Here is a 15,969-nt window from a genome sequence, read left to right as displayed (position 1 = left end):
AGTAAAATAGAGTAATAAATCTGTACAAATATATATATACAAGTGATATGGGGAGGGGAAGGAGGGGGAAAAAGGGGGCTCAGTCTTCTCAGTCATCCCTGGGGGCAACACAGGCCCCATGTCTAGGGACCAGACAGCCCAGGGCACACGACTCGGGTCACTGAACGAGAAAACTGAAATCCAAGTAATCTGGCACAGGACTGCAGTGCAAGGAACCAAATAAGAACCCAGAACCAAGTCAGTCAGTCAGTTAATTGTATTTACTGAGCACTTACTGTGTGCAGAACACTCTACTAAGCACTTGGGAGAGTATGCAGAGCACTGTGCTAAACACTTGGGAGAGTACAGTATAACAATGCATTCCCTACCCACAACGAGCTTACCGTCTAGAGGGGGAGACAGACATGAGAATAAATAAATCACGGATATGTACCTAAGTGCTGTGGGGCTGAATTCATTCATTCAATTGTATTTATTGAGTGCTTACTGTGTGCAGAGCACTGCTGAATAATAATAATAATGGCATTTATTAAGTGCTTACTATGAGCAAAGCACTGTTCTAAGCACTGGGGAGGTTACAGGGTGATCAAGTTGTCCCACGGGGGGCTCACAGTCTTCATCCCCATTTTACAGATGAGGTAACTGAGGCCCAGGGAAGTTAAGTGACTTGCCCAAAGTCACATAGCTGACAAGTGGCAGAGCTGGGATTTGAACCCATGACCACTGACTCCAAAGCCCGGACTCTTTCCACTGAGCCACGCTGCTTCTCGCTAAATAAGTGGAGCAAGGGAGCAGGTCAGGATGAGGCAGAAGGGAGTTGAAGAAAAGGAAGAGGGCTGAGGCAGAGAAGTCCTCTTGGAGGAGAAGTACCTTCAGTAAGCCTTTAAAGGAAGGGAGAGCAAAGCGCTTAGTACAGTGCTCTGCACACAGTAAGCACTCAATAAATACGACTGAATGGATATGAAGAGGGAGGGCATGTGGAAGCACCCAGGAAACTAAACAGAAAGCCTGCCTGGTTAGTTAGACTGTAAACTGCTTGTGGGCAAGGAAAATGTCCTACTAACTCTGCAATACTCATTCATTCCTTCAATCGTATTTATTGAGCGCTTACTGTGTGCAAAGCACTGTACTAAGCGCTTGGGAAGTACAAGTTGGCAACATACAGAGACGGTCCCTAATCAACAACGGGCTCACAGTCTAGAAGGGGGAGACAGACAACAAAACAAAACAAGTGGACAGGTGTCAAGTCGTCAGAACAAAAAGAATTAAAGCTAAGTGCACATCATTAACAAAATAAATAGAATGGTAAATATGTACAAGTAAAATTGACTGTGAGCCCACTAGTTTAGACTGTGAGCCCACTGTTGGGTAGGGACTGTCTCTATATGTTGCCAACTTGTACTTCCCAAGCGCTTAGTACAGTGCTCTGCACACAGTAAGTGCTCAATAAATACGATTGATTAATAAATCTGTACAAACATATATACAGGTGCTATGGGGAGGAGGGTTGGGAGCAGGAGGCCCAGGAAGACCAGAGGAAGCCCCCCATGGGTAAGCCTGACCTCTGGGCGGCCCCAACCTAGTCTGCCCCAGGCTCCAGGGCCAAACAGGCCTGGAAACTTGCTAAAGCGCTCAATAAACACATTGATTGCTGTCAGGGAAGTACTCACCAGAGGGAATGTCATGATCAATTATGGTATCGATCAGACACCCACTGTGCTACGCGCTGGGAAAAAGGCCAATCAGTTGAGTCTCAGCCGTCCTTTCAAACAGGGAAAGCTCACTGAATGAGGTCAGGAAAGTCCATTTGGAGCAACAGGTCAGGGGCCAACAGGAGGTGAGGTGGCCAGGGAGTTATTTCAAGACAACCTTGAAAGGGATGGCAATGCTAGCTGCTTTGGGGGCTCCCACGTCCGAGACAGGGTAGTCCCCTCCTTCCCCATCTGCTCCTGCTGGGGAGAAGTCCAGTGCACCCCACGCACTCCCTGCAGGAGCACGAGGCGGGCAGGAGCTGTCCTGGCACCATTTGGAACCGGAAAATCATTCGGTTTGGATGAAGAAGCCCCTTCCTAGGGCAGTATGGTGTAGTGGATAGAGCAGGGGCCTCAGAGTCAGAAGGTCGAGGGTTTTAATCCCCACTCTATCCCTTGTCTTGGTGCTTCTGTACAGTGGGGATGATGATGATGGCATTTATTAAGCACTTACTATCTGCAAAGCACTGTTCTAAGCGCTGGGGTAGATACAAGGGGAGACTGTAAGCCCTCTGTGGGACAGGGGACCGTATCCAATCTGGTTTGCTTTTATCTACCCCCAACCCGAAGTACAGTGCCTGGCTCACGGTAAGCGCTTCATACGTACCACAATTATTATCAGCAGTGGGAGGTCGGAGGGCTGCTCACTGCTATTTTGTGGATTTTTTTTCTTCTGTGGGCCAGGTGCTGCCTCAGTGTCCTCCCATCTCTCCCCACGGTTCAATACGGTGTTTGAGCTTAATTTAAGCCATTACTATGACCAACAGAAGCAGCCTAACCTGGTGGAAAGAGCACAGCCCTGAGTTAGATGATCTAAGTTATTATTATGGTATTTGTTAAATGCTTACTATGTGCCAAGCACTGTTCTAAGCATGGTAGTTCTAATCCCACCTCGGCCCGGTGCCTGCTGTGACCATGGGCAAGTCACTTAAATTCTCAGTTACTTCATCTATAAAATAGGGATTAAAACGGTGAGCCCCTGTGGGACACGAACCATGCCCAACCTGATTAGTCTGTGTTTACCCCAGCTCTTCCTACAGTACCTCAATCATAGGAAGTGCTTAAATGCCATTTAAAAAATAAAATAAAATAAAAGCTCATGAGGGTTGAACAGCACCTAGGCAACAAGCTCAAGGAATTCACATGCTTGGCCTTTCGGGGAAGAAAACAAGAGGCTCCCACATCAATGTCTTGTAGCAAGCAGTGGATCAAATTGTAGTCACCAAATTGCTGAAGTAGTTGATTTGTACTTTCATTTATGTATCCACAATCGGTGAGCTCTTAGGCATAACGCTGAGGAGAAAGGCCCAACTGTTTCTATAAAGGGAAATTGGACCTCACTAAAGGGATCAGTGAGCATGGGGATAAAAGATATTCAGATTTTTTCAAAAGGCCTCTGACAATAATAATAATGGCATTTATTCATTCAGTCGTATTTATTGAGCGCTTACTGTGTGCAGAGCACTGTACTAAGCGCTTGGGAAGTACAAGTTGGCAACATATAGAGACGGTCCCTACCCAACAGTGGGCTCACAGTCTAGAATTGCTTACTGAGTGCAAAGCACTGTTCTAAGTGCTGGGGAGGTTACAAGGTGATCAGGTTGTCCCACGGGGGGCTCACAGTCTTCATCCCCATTTTACAGATGAGGTAACTGAGGCCCAGAGAAGTGAAGTGACTTGCCTAAAGTCACACAGCTGACAATGGGTGGAGCCGGGATTTGAACCCACGACCTCTGACTCCAAAGCCCGGGCTCTTTCCAATGAGCCACGCTGCTTCCCCACCAAACGCTTTAAAAAAAAATAAAAGTAAGTTATCACAGGACTGGGGGGATATTCTAGCACGGTTTCAACTGCCCATTCCGGGCAACTGGAAGGAAACACTTTAATGACCACTCTGCTGTCCTTCACGTCGTCTGTCTCCCCCTTTCTAGACTGTGAGCCCGTTGTTGGATAGGGACTGTCTCTCTGTATTGCTGAACTGCACTTTCCAAGCGCTTAGTACAGTGCTCTGCACGCAGTAAGAGCTCAATAAATACGATTGAATGAACATTTGAAGACATCACTGATGTCAGGATAAAAATGATCACTATGTCATACTATCTGACGTTCCTGAATATTCTGAAAGGGAGAGATTTTTCAACAGCTAAGGAAGTTTACTTCGGATACTTGGTAGTAGGAGGTCTGGTCGTAACACTCCTGGCCCACCATTCCCCGTTGCGTGAACATCCTCCCAGATCACTTTCCCATCTCCTTCAAGGTCACCCTTCTCCGAACGGCAGGCTTATTTCCTTACTTTCCTTATTCCCTTACTTTCTATTCCCCCTCAGTCCCTTCGGACACCCGGCTCCTCAAGGTCAAGGCTATTTTTTTCTGCTTGGCTTCAAACTGCCCCCAACAGCCCTTATGACTAGAACTCTGTTAAACGGTTTTGTTAAACAGCTCCGGAGGCAGCAACAAGACTACAGGAGCAAAACTGTTTTTATCAAGTGAAAAAAAAAATCTGATCCAAAGTCAAGGACAACTTTTTTTTTTATTGCTACCAGAAGGCTTCCATTAGTACAGTGGCTCCATGCGATACCTTCCTCAGACTGTGGAGAGAGCTCAGGTTTCCAGAGAGGTCTTGAGAAGAAATGGCAGACACTGGTGGGTGGGTGGGTGGGTGAGGGGGAGAAGAAAAAGGACAAGCTTTTAGGGTTTACCAGGGTAAAGCGCAACTTTGGGTTCCTGTGACTGACAATTGCACATATGCAAGACGCAAAATGAGCTGTCCTGACAGCTAAACCAGCAGTGGCTCATCCCGATTGTAATACACGTGGAAATCATGATTAGTTGCAAAAAAAACCCTTCAATTTTCTGAAGCACGCTGTGCGTCCCCAAGTAGTTAACTGCCAGATTTTCATATAAACACCAAAAATACTTCAAGAAATCAAAATTGGCAGTGCCTTAAACACCTGATCGTGTTTCACCTTGATCACAAAAATCAAAATACTAATTTAGTTCCAGAGATCCCAAGTGGATTTTCCGGCTTTCCACATGGGCCCAGACACATTAGCTGGAGGTGCAGTGGGTTGAACGCCTTTTCTACAGCCTGTGCATCGCACACCCACCTCTCGCGGGGCAGTTGACAACGGCCTTTTTCAGATTCAGTGTAATTTGAAAGCCTGCAGTCAACGCTCGTCTCACTTTGGTTGAACGATTTGGCGGGGTTTCAAATCTCCTTACTGAAGGTCGGACTGGGGGAAGCATGCATGGGGCTGGTTAAGAGTTAAAGGAAGAGCGAGCAGGAGAAAGAGGCTGGGACTGGCTTACTAGCGAAGAGTATATGTGAACTGACACAGAGACCAGTTTACATTAGAGAAGAAAACGGTGGAAGGGAGGACACTAGAGGTGGGGGCAAAAAAAGGAAGCTACTTTTTTCTTTCTTTTTGGGTCTTTTATAACTTTTTATGATTTTTTTTTTTTTGATGGGTTTTAAGTGCTTAAATAACGGTTGGTTTATAATTAGCCGCACGAGAAGACTTCGGGTTTTTCTGGCTCCCTTCAGTTCAGCCTGACGAGGTACGTGCCCTTCCGCACCTTGGCCCGCTTCCGCGGTAGCTCTCGGCGGCCGCGCTCAGGGCAAGTCGCCGGAGCTACATGACGGGAACGGGCTGCAGGGGTGGACAAGGGGAGGCCCGGCCCTCCTGCCTGGCTACGTCGCCGCCGCACCCGGAGCCCACGTTTTCCAGAGCCAGGACTTCCTGCGCGCTCTCCTCGTTGTAGAGCCGCTTGATGCCGTCGTAGAAGTCGTCCACTTCCATCTCTTCCACTTTGCGTTTCGCGGAGGCGTGCTTGGCGAGCCGCTGGCAGGGCCCCGCCGCCGCACCTCTGGGCGGCACTTCTGGTCTGCTGTTGTCCTTGGAGAAATCTGGTCCCGTGACCGAGGAGGGGTGGGATGGGAACACTCCTTGGTCACGGGTCACCAGGGTCTGCTTGAGGGGACGGTAGACGTACACGGAGTTGAGAGGCAGGGAAGACTGCGGAGCGACAAGGTGATGGGCCACGAGCTCCCGGCAGTGAATCAGCTGGGAGCTGTCCATCTGGATCAGAACACAAACACCACGTTGGACTCTCGGCAACAGCCGCGGCATCATGACGCCACAGAGGTGGGAGCCCAGCCCCGTCCCCACCCGCTATTGAAACTCCCCCGCCCTCCGGTTAACCCACTTGGACTGCTGGTAGTGTTCCTGCCAGCTGGAGTCCCTGCTGTCCAACTAGACCAGACTAGACGACCCAAGGGGCAGAGACCAGGCACTACCTGCTCTGGCGATTGCTTTGAGCTCAGTAGAAAAAAAATAATGGCATTTGTTAAGCGCTTACTGTGTGCAGAGCACTGTTCTAAGCGCTGGGGGGGATACAAGGTGATTAAGTTGTCCCACGTGGGGCTCACAGTCTTAATCCCCATTTTACAAATGAGATAACTGAGGCTCAGAGAAGTTAAGTGACTTGCCCAAGGTCACACAACAGACATGTGGCAGAGCTGGGATTCGAACTCATGACCTCTGACTCCAAAGCCCAGGCTCTTTCCACTGAGCCACGCTGCTTCTCTTGGCCATGCTTCTCTTAGGCCATAGAAGCAGTATGGCTTAGTGGACAGAGCACGAGCCTGGAAGACAGAAGGTCATGGGTTCTAATTCCGGCTCCGCCTGCTGTTTGACCCTGGGCAAGTCACTTCACTTCTCTGTGCCTCGGTTCCCTCATCTGTAAAATGGGGATTAAGACAGGGAGCCCTATGTGGGACAGGGACTGTGTCCAACCCAATTATCTTGTATCTACCCCAGTGCTTCCAACAGTGCCTGGCACCTTGTAAGTGCTTAACATATACCATCATCATCATTATTATTTTTATTAGTGGACAGAGCCAGGGCCAGGGATCTGAGGTCCTGGGTTCCAATCCCATCTTGGGCAAGTCACAACTTCTCTGTGCCTCAGTTACCTCATCTGAACAATGGGGATTAAAACTGTGAGCCCCATGTGGGACAACCTAATTACCCTGTACCTACCTCAGCGCTTAGAACAGTGCTTGGCACATAGTAAGTGCTTAACAAATACCATCATCATCATTATTATTATTATTATCTCCATCACTTGCCTGCTGGGTGACCTTGGGCAAGAGCTTCACTTCTATGTGTGCCTCAGTTCCCTCATCTGCAATATGGGGATTCAATATCTTTTCTCCCTCCTACTTTAACTGTAAGTCCCAGGTGAAACATCATGTATCTACCCCAGTGCTTAGCACATAGTAAGTGGAGGTACTTGTTAAGTGTACTATATGCCAGACACTGCCCTAAGTGCTGGGGTGTATACAAGCAAATCGGGTTGACACAGTCCCTGTCCCACATGGGGCTCACAGTCTTAATCCCCATTTTACAGATGAGGCACAAATAATTTAAGTGCTTAACAAATATCACAATTCTTAAAGATTTGTGCCAGCTCTTGGCTTCTGGAAATCGCCCCTTGTACCTAGCTTCCTAGACTGTCAAGCCTTGGCCTAAAGTGATACCCAGGAATTGTTCGGCTGCTCTGTAAAGGCCTTATGCTTCGCAATGATGAGGACTGAGGGACAACGGGCACGGAACACACCTGCTAATTTTCCCAAGTGCTTGGTACACTGCTCTTCACATAGTAAGTACTCAAATATGACTGACTGATTGAAAACAAGGTAGGGTCTCATGTCTGTTGGAGCCGGGCACAAACACCACACTTCTTTACTTGCGGCTTCAACAAAAAACTCCACACTTTCCTGACGTGTTACTTTCTTGTCACTTGCAGCTCTTTTGACCTAGCTTTTAGGGAAATGGGTAGTACGTAGCTCTGCTACATTGAAGCCAAATGTGGAGGTGCCAGGACAGTTTCCCAGTGCTCCTCAAAGCCAAGTGAGCGTGTGCCAACAAGGAGGGTGGTGATCTCTCTAAATTGTTGGAGAAAAACATTTTAAATAAACAAGCCAGAGAGCACTCTGAGGTGCAGGTAGGTGGCCTTCCCTTCTCTTAGTTTACTTCCCTCTCCTTATGGATGAAGGAGGCTACAGCGTAAGATCCTGAAGCCAGTCTTCTGGACCCCAGCTAAAGATAATAATAATTGGGGCATGTTAAGTGATTACTACGCGTCAAGCACTGTACTAAGCATTGGGGTAAATATGAATTAGTCAGGTTCCACATGGGGCTCACACTCTAGGAGGGAGAACAGGTACTGACGCTTAATAAATGCCATTAAAAAAAAACCCATTTGACAGATAAAGGAACCAAGGCCCAGGGAAGTGAAGCGACTCGCCCAAGGTCACACAGCAGGTAAGTGGTGGAACCAGGATGAGAACCCGGGGCCTCTGATTCCCAGGCCTGGGCTGTTTCCACTAGTCTAGGCTGCTTCTCAGGTAGCCAGTTAGTGTAAGGCAGCGCTTCCTTGGGGCACAGTGTTTTCACAGGCCTGCTGAAAAGAAAGAATGACTTCTCTCTCTCGGGCTCAAACGACTGCGAGAGAGGAAGGCGCTCTTCCTAAGGCATTTATACCTCACCTGTGCCTTCCGGAGCAGCTCGATTGTAAGAGCTAGCCAATCAGGGATAAGTTTCTCCATTTCCAAACTGATAATTGCTAGGGCGAGCATGGACCCCTTGAACTGCAGGAGCTGGTGGTACGCCATACACTGGAGTAGTTGCTTGGTGAGGACCGCCATGTGTTGAGATGGGCTCGGCTTGGGCAAGGTGAACAGCAACTGAGGCCTGGTTGACACCGCAATTGCATGGAACTGAAAATCGGAAGCAACACGTTCGTGGTGACTTGGAGAGATCAGGTTCACAGGAGACTAAAGAACAGATTGTGATTTGCTCAAAATGTGGTCAAATGCCACTTTGGTCATGAAAATGTGTAATAAATCATTACTGCTGCCTGGGACTGTATTTGGTTATCACATGTCACCCGTTTTTATCTTCTGAGCTAGCTCTCATCGTTAAATCATATCTCCTCCAAGAAGTCTTCCCTAAGTCCTCATTTCACCCAATTTGCCCTCCCTTCTGGGTCGCCTATGCACTTGGGACTGTACCTCCTTAAGCACTTTGATATTCACCTCATCCTCAGCTTCGTGGCCCTTGTGTATATATCCTTAGTCCCGGCCATTTCCCCTCTCTGTAATCCATTTTAATAACCGTCTCCCCTTCAAAACTGTCAGCTCGTAGTAGGCAGGGATCCTATCCACCTATTTGTACTCTCCCAAGTGCTTAGTACAGTGCTCTGCACACAGTAAACGCTCAATAAATACCATTGATTGATACTCTCCCAAGCGTGCAATACAGTGCTCTGCACACTGACTGGAATTTCTCTTTCGCTAAAGAAAAAAGGGGCAAAGAGATCTACTTCTGGACTTCCACCTACAAGGAAGGGTAAGCTCTTAAGGTTGCAAATGCTGATCATATTTACAATATGAAGGAAATCCAATGGCGTAGCTGTGTGAAGGTCCCAGTTCAATTTATCCAGGATAATCCGCTCCATTCTCAGAATTTCAGATGAAGAACAACCACAGAAACTGTCTCTGGCCAACACTTTCAGTACTGGAATCCTCTATCAAAAAAAAGGGGAAAGATGAGCTTGAAAATGCTTTCACTCCTGCTCTAGCAAAGAAGTGACAAATTAAGGAATGATAAAAGTATGGAAATAAACTTTTTTTAGAAAAAAAAGCTCTAGAGAGGAAAAAAAATTACCTCATCCTCCTCAATTGTCTTGGCAGCAAGGAAGAAACAGCTGATTGCAATACAGTTCAAGTATTTTGGACGCGCCTAGAATTCAGACCAAAAAACTCAATGAGATCTTCGCTACGTGATCCCATCCTGGCTCTGATTCAGGACTGATTTTCTGTATATAAAATGAACTGACCTATAACCACACAGCAGCCACCATGATGCTGGGCAAGAACCAATCAATACATTGCATAAAAAGCCACCAACAGCACTTATGTAGAAACTAATTTACTTCATTTATTCACTCATTTCTTCATACGCTTGCCATTAGCCAACCCTACCTATCGTTTTCTTCCTACATATATGATCTATGTCCACCTGTCTTCCCCATTAGTCTGTAAGTTCTTCATGGACAGAATCATTTCACAATGCTCACACAGTAAGTGCTCAATAAATACCACTGTATCAATTAATTCTACTACAATTTTTTAACAAAGACTGCACAACTATTTCATGCTCCTGGATCTGTAGTGATGCCCACTTTTTAATCGGGTTTATACTAGCCTAATATTAGGTTTTAAAATATTTACCTTTACTGTAGCTAAAAATCTGTCCAGGAGACTGCTGGCCAGAGCAAAGGTTTCTGGGTAAAGACTGAACTGGTACTTGAGTTTGGCCAGCCATTGAATCACCTCATCCCTTTGGGTTGGAGAAACCTCCTGGAGAAAAAACACACACAAAACAAGAAGCATGAGTCACGCACTGGGGAGCACCAAAGGTTACCCCGACTGAGTCCATGAAATTTCCCACTTTAAGAGTTAGGCTTCTCAACCCCTAATTTAAACACAGAAGTTAAGCAAGAATTAGACAATGGAAACAGAGCACACTCTCTTTCGGTATCCAATCTTTCATCGATTTTAGCTGAATTTAATAAAATTGCACTAGTAACAGTATTTGTCAAGGACCCACCGGGCACAGTGCATGTGCCCAGCGTGGCTGTGGAAAGAGCCCGGGATTGGGAGTCAGAGGTCATGGGTTCGAATCCCAGCTCCGCCAATTGTCAGCTGTGTGACTTTGGGCAAGTCACTTAACTTCTCTGTGCCTCAGTTGCCTCATCTGTAAAATGGGGATTAAGACTGTGAGCCCCAAAGTAGACCTGTATCTACCCCAGCACTTAGAACAGTGCTTTGCACATAGTAAGCACTTAACAAATGCCATTATTATCATTATTATTATGTGAGAAGTATTAGAGCATATTGGGTCTTACAAAGTTGCTCTTTTTGGTTTTCCTAGAAGTTCCCATGTTATCCTTGTTAAAACATCTTCCCCCCCCAAACCCTATCTTCCCCATCTTTGTAGAGAATGCCACCATCCTCCCCATCACAACCCCATAATCCTGGTATTATGCTCTACTCATTACTCTTTCATCCGATATCACCTCTCCAAAACATGTCGGTTCTACCTTCACGACATCACTAAAATCTGCCCTTTCCTCTCTAAACTGTTACTATGCTGATCCAAGCAGTTATCTTATCCTGCCTTGACTACTGCTTTAGCCTGCCCGCCTCTTCCACACCCCAGTCCGTATTTCATTCTGCTGCCAAATGTTCAGTCTATGTTTCCCCACTCTTCAAGAACTTCTGATCACTGCCCATCCACCTCTGCAACAAACTCCTTGCCAGGCTTTAAAGCACTCAGTCAGCTCGCCTCAGTCCCATCTTACCTCCCTGATTTCTTACTACACCCCAGCCCACACGCTTCACTTCTCTAACACCAGCCTACTCACTGTACCCTGATCTCATCTAGTTTGCCAATGACCCCTTGCCCAGGTCCTGTCACTGGCCTGGAACTCACACCCCCCTCTTTCCCCTTCAAATGCCAAAAGATGATCACTCTCCTCTCCTTCAGAGCCCTATTAAAATCACATCTTCTTGGATTTGTACCCTTTTGTCACCCCACCCTCAGCCCCACAGCACTTACATACATTCCTGTAGTTTATTTTATTGTCTGTCTCCCCTTCTAAACTGTAATCTCCTTGTGGGCAGGAACATGCCTACCAACTCTTTTACAGAGTACTCTCCCAAGTGCTTAGTACAATGCTCTCTGCCCTCTCAGTATAAATACAACTGATTGATAAAGACAGCCTTGACAAAGGACTGAAGCTGACCTACAAAGCCACCAGAGCCGGAAAACTCCAGCTCAGTTTATCAACTATTATGTTCCTTGGTAAACTTTAACTTTTTTACAGCCAAGAACTGATGTGCTCAAAGTGAAACAGAGATTTAGTTCTACAGTTGTTTTTTTTTTTAATCTTCTGTGTTGTCTAGATGAGCTCACCTTCAAGTTGATACAGTGTTTGGTGGGGAGGGAACAGACCAGTGCTTCTCCATATCTACCTTGGCCCAAACAAGAGCAATGGCATATAATAATAATAATGATGGCATTTGTTAAGCGCTTACTATGTGCAAAGCACTGCTCTAAGTGCTGAATAATGATAGCATTTATTAAGCATGTACTATGTGCAAAGCACTGTTCCAAGCGCTGGGGAGGTTACAAGGTGATCAGGTTGTCCTACGGGGGGCTCACAGTCTTACTTCCTATTTTACAGATGGGGGAACTGAGGCCCAGAGAAGGTAAGTGACTTGCCCGAAGTCACACAGCTGACAAGTGGCAGAACCGGGATTTGAACCCATGACCTCTGACTCCGAAGCCCGGGCTCTTTTCCACTAAGCCACGCTGGCATATATTAAACCAGGAGAAGACTATCTTTACTATCAGGATGATAAAACTGGAATAGGCTAACAAGGGACGATCTTTACTTGGAGACCTCTGCAGAAAACAGGCATCCATCTGTTCTGAATGACTCAGTCATTCACTGCCTGCCTAGAGGCAGGGGACTGGTACAGATGATCCCTCGCTATCCTTTCAAGATTATTCTGTTGAGTCTTCGGTTTGTTTCTGTTTGACTAGCACTTCCACCCAACCCTGAATTTCTTCTAACCTCACCTTCGAACTGCAAGCCTTCATTTATTATTTGGAGGAGTTCGGGGGCAGACAAATGAATGGGAGTGGGAGGATGAAAGTGGGCTCCACCTCTGAAAAGAGTTATCAGACCCCTGCACAGAAGCCTCCTAGCCCTGCTCTGAATTCTGCCCAGTCCTAAACTGTGGGAGAGAGGTCACTGCCCCAACGGCTCAGCTTCCCAGGATGACTGTGGGGGTGAAGGACAATGATGATAACCTTTTAAACTCTGGCCTTTCTCCCTATCCCCACACAGTCACCTGTCAGCATGATAACTGTCCCACAGTCCTCTAGACTGTACCCTCATTGTGGACAGGGAATGTATCTACCAACTCTGTTGTACTATACTCTCCCCCAAGCTCTTAGTAAGTGCTCTGCACACAGTAAGTACATAATAAATACCACTGATGATGATGATGATTCTTCCTTTAATCAGCATCCTTGAGAAATGAGAGTTCAGCCACTGATGTCTGTTACCATGGGACAGGTACAAACAAGAGATGCAACTCCAAACCAATACATTTACTGCTCAGTCAAGGCTTGGAAAGGAGGGAGATGGAAAAATGCAACTGCTTTCATGTACTGATTTATCTATAAACACATGGGAAAATACTTAACGTTTTCATTAAAAAAGCCACTTCACGATCTTTTGATTTGTACTATAGGAAGGACTCACTTATTGTTGTTTGGTACTTTCCCAAGTACTTAGTACAATGTAAGCACATAGTAAGAGCATAATAAATCCGACTGAATGATTTAATTCAAAAATGTAACAAATCTGCTCTATACAATACTGTAAGCTGGTTGTGGGCAGGGAACATGTCTGCAAACTGTTGTATTCTCCCAGGCGCTTAAGACAGTGCTATCCCAGGTGCTTAGGACAGCGCTCTGCACACAGTAAGCACTCAATAAATACCACTGATTGACTGACTGAAAAAAACAGAAAAGCATGAAGCAGCTGACAAGTGCCCAGGTAAACTGAGCCAACAGTTGTAGAATGCTCTATTTAACACTTTTCTCCCAATCATTCATTTCAATATTTTCCAAACATTTTCCATCTGGAAGCAGCAGGGACGAGTAGGAAAAGGAGGAAGAATAGGAAGGGAGAAGCAAGAGTGGGGAAAGACTAAGTGGTGGCAAATTCTGATGACAGATAGTAGTAATAACTGCTAGAGACACAATTTTGAGTCCCTTCTTTACTGTATCATTGCAGACAGCATCCCTGTCCCACTTCTTTATAGTACTGAATCAACACTCATATCTTTATTAGGAGAATTACAACACGCCCCCCAAAACTCAAGACCCATATCTGAGTAATACAAATGGTTTGCACATTTCACAAGTGTAATAATCCTCTAAAGGGTGAAGTCTAAATTCAATGGGTTTGTCCCCTACAGCCTGATCCCGACAATTATCCAAGCTATTTTTTCCCTGGCTTGCAGTGTCCTGGGGAAACGCCCAGACATCAGAGTTGATCTATTTCCAGAGCTCTGAATGCACTGTTGGCTAGAGCAATGTTCACAAGGAAGTTTCTCCCCTCTTATCTTTACCAGGGCGTTTTAATTGATTTTAGAAATTTCTCCCTGCAATCTCAAGGTTTTACTGGAAGTCCTGTTCCACTCTGGCCCCTCCCCCACCTACAAGTAAGCGTTGGCAGGGTCGTTACCAGTTACCAGGTTAGTAGTTTCCAGTCTAGCCAAGCCCGAGACTATCTCCAAGAGTGAGACCTGGAAGCTTGGAGGAAACAAGTGCAGGCCAGGGCCCCCACCACTCTTGGTGCAATCATGCCTGGTTACAACTAACACCTCCCCGCTTTTCCCCTTTAAATCCACAACACATTGTTATATCGTACTCTTCCAAGCACTCAGTACAGTGCTCTGCACATTGTAAGCGCTCAATAAATACAACTAGGAGAAAAATTGGGGCAGCCCGTGATGAACTGTTTGTCCATGAATTCATGGAAATGCCTCAAACTGTTTCTGGCCTGTGATGCTTCCTTATTTACCACCCCCTTAATATGTGTTCAGCTGCTTCAGTGGGGAATCTCCTCATCCTGGTGAACTGCAATTCCACATTCACCTTGAACACCTGGTGATGGATGTCACAACAGTGGACTACATCTCACTGTGCTCTGGCTAGGCAGAGGCCTAAACTCTGTGGGTTGATGGGGGCAGTTTCTCCCTTTCACCTGCTTTTTAACAGTTGCGGATTTTCTTGCAGGGGATGGCTAGAGTCTTCACCATTCACCTTCCTCCCCTTGCAAGAGGCCCATTTCCCCCAAAGAAGTATTTTCAAGGCAAGTGAAAAAATTTCACGAAAGCGTTGGTGGGAAAAAAAGAACTGTCACTTGGAGTAAGCGGACCTAGTGGCTACTGTATTATCCTTGGATAAAGATGTTCCACTGACATGGTTCAGGGTTGCTTTCAGAGCGGGGGACCTAGCAATCATCAGTGCCAGGATTCAGTGCCCCTAGGATGCACAATAAATAGCTACATATAGGCCCTTGCCTTCAAGTAGCAAATAGCTGAGCAACATGGCCATCACAGTGTCTTATGTGCCACTATTACTAAATTGCTTGGTTCATCTTTGCATCTAAGTAGGCCCACAGCAAAGTCAAAAGACTCCCAGATCTAGTAAGCCCACAGCCCAAAAAGGAATGATGCTTTTGTTTGCCATTCCACCTGGTTCCAACAACTAGATCTGAAATCCAAAGCTCACATAGTGTGAAGAGATTTGCTTCTCCAAACTTTCCTTAGCCTTGACTCCATCCGAACAGAAGGAGCTCTGCTGTAGGTGAAGGCAGCTATACTATTATAGGGTCTCTTAGGCATCTGTGACCCCCCCCCCGGGGCTAGAATACACAACTGCCCTCATCCCACCCCCACATCAAAAATACACAACACATAGAGAGGGTGATTGAAAGAAGCCAGTTTAGAGTTGCGGGGGAGATTTTTCAGGTGTAGAATAAGTCATTTATCCAAATATTCCTTGACTGATAAAAGGCAATTGTACTAAGAAGGCTTCCTTGTAACTGTCAATTGAACAACTGTCAAATAAAATGGCTAAAAACTTAGCTGATTTTTCTGTTTCCATTCCATTGTTTCTAGCATGCACCCCGGGTCTCCTCCAAAAACAAATATGTTTCCTTTATGGATCTGGATCTAGATTTGGATTACAATTCCAGCCTGCAAGGATGGCTCTGAAGTGGCAGGGCTAAGAAAAGAACGCAAAGAGAAAAGGGAAACACCAGCAAGGGGGGAAAACGGGACAGAGGTCAAGTAGGATGACTGAATTGCCACTATAAAAGCTGGAACCATCTTTCATTTTATTCCAAATGTACACAGGGGGCGTGGAACAATGCACGATACATAGCTTGTAGTTACAGAAGAATGACGGGAAGTGGTAAAAGGGACGGGGAAATCAATCAATCCAATGTTATGTACTGAGCGCGAAGCACATCCAAAGCACTGTAGATAGTGCATGGAAGC

The 15,969-nt window shown here is 46.2% G+C and overlaps 1 protein-coding gene across 2 annotated transcripts in view; it reads right to left on the bottom strand.

Annotated features, from left to right (window-relative positions):
- Positions 1–4,262: 4,262 nt before the first annotated feature.
- The window catches only part of CCNI (cyclin I), a 34,839-nt gene continuing 23,132 nt past the window's right edge, over positions 4,263–15,969 (bottom strand). For both annotated transcript variants that reach the window (XM_038759208.1, XM_038759207.1), the window contains 5 exons: positions 10,051–10,179; positions 9,485–9,559; positions 9,204–9,344; positions 8,305–8,535; positions 4,263–5,830 (listed from right to left, as the gene is read on the bottom strand). In XM_038759208.1, coding sequence (XP_038615136.1) covers positions 5,384–5,830; positions 8,305–8,535; positions 9,204–9,344; positions 9,485–9,559; positions 10,051–10,179 — 1,023 coding nt within the window. In that variant the 3' untranslated portion in view covers positions 4,263–5,383. The remainder of the gene's footprint in view (positions 5,831–8,304; positions 8,536–9,203; positions 9,345–9,484; positions 9,560–10,050; positions 10,180–15,969) is intronic.

Source organism: Tachyglossus aculeatus, chromosome 17 (assembly GCF_015852505.1).
Source record: "Tachyglossus aculeatus isolate mTacAcu1 chromosome 17, mTacAcu1.pri, whole genome shotgun sequence".
NCBI classification, from domain to species: domain Eukaryota; kingdom Metazoa; phylum Chordata; class Mammalia; order Monotremata; family Tachyglossidae; genus Tachyglossus; species Tachyglossus aculeatus.
Note: the sequence above shows the minus strand (reverse complement) of the source record. Positions and strands in the feature narration are given on the sequence as shown.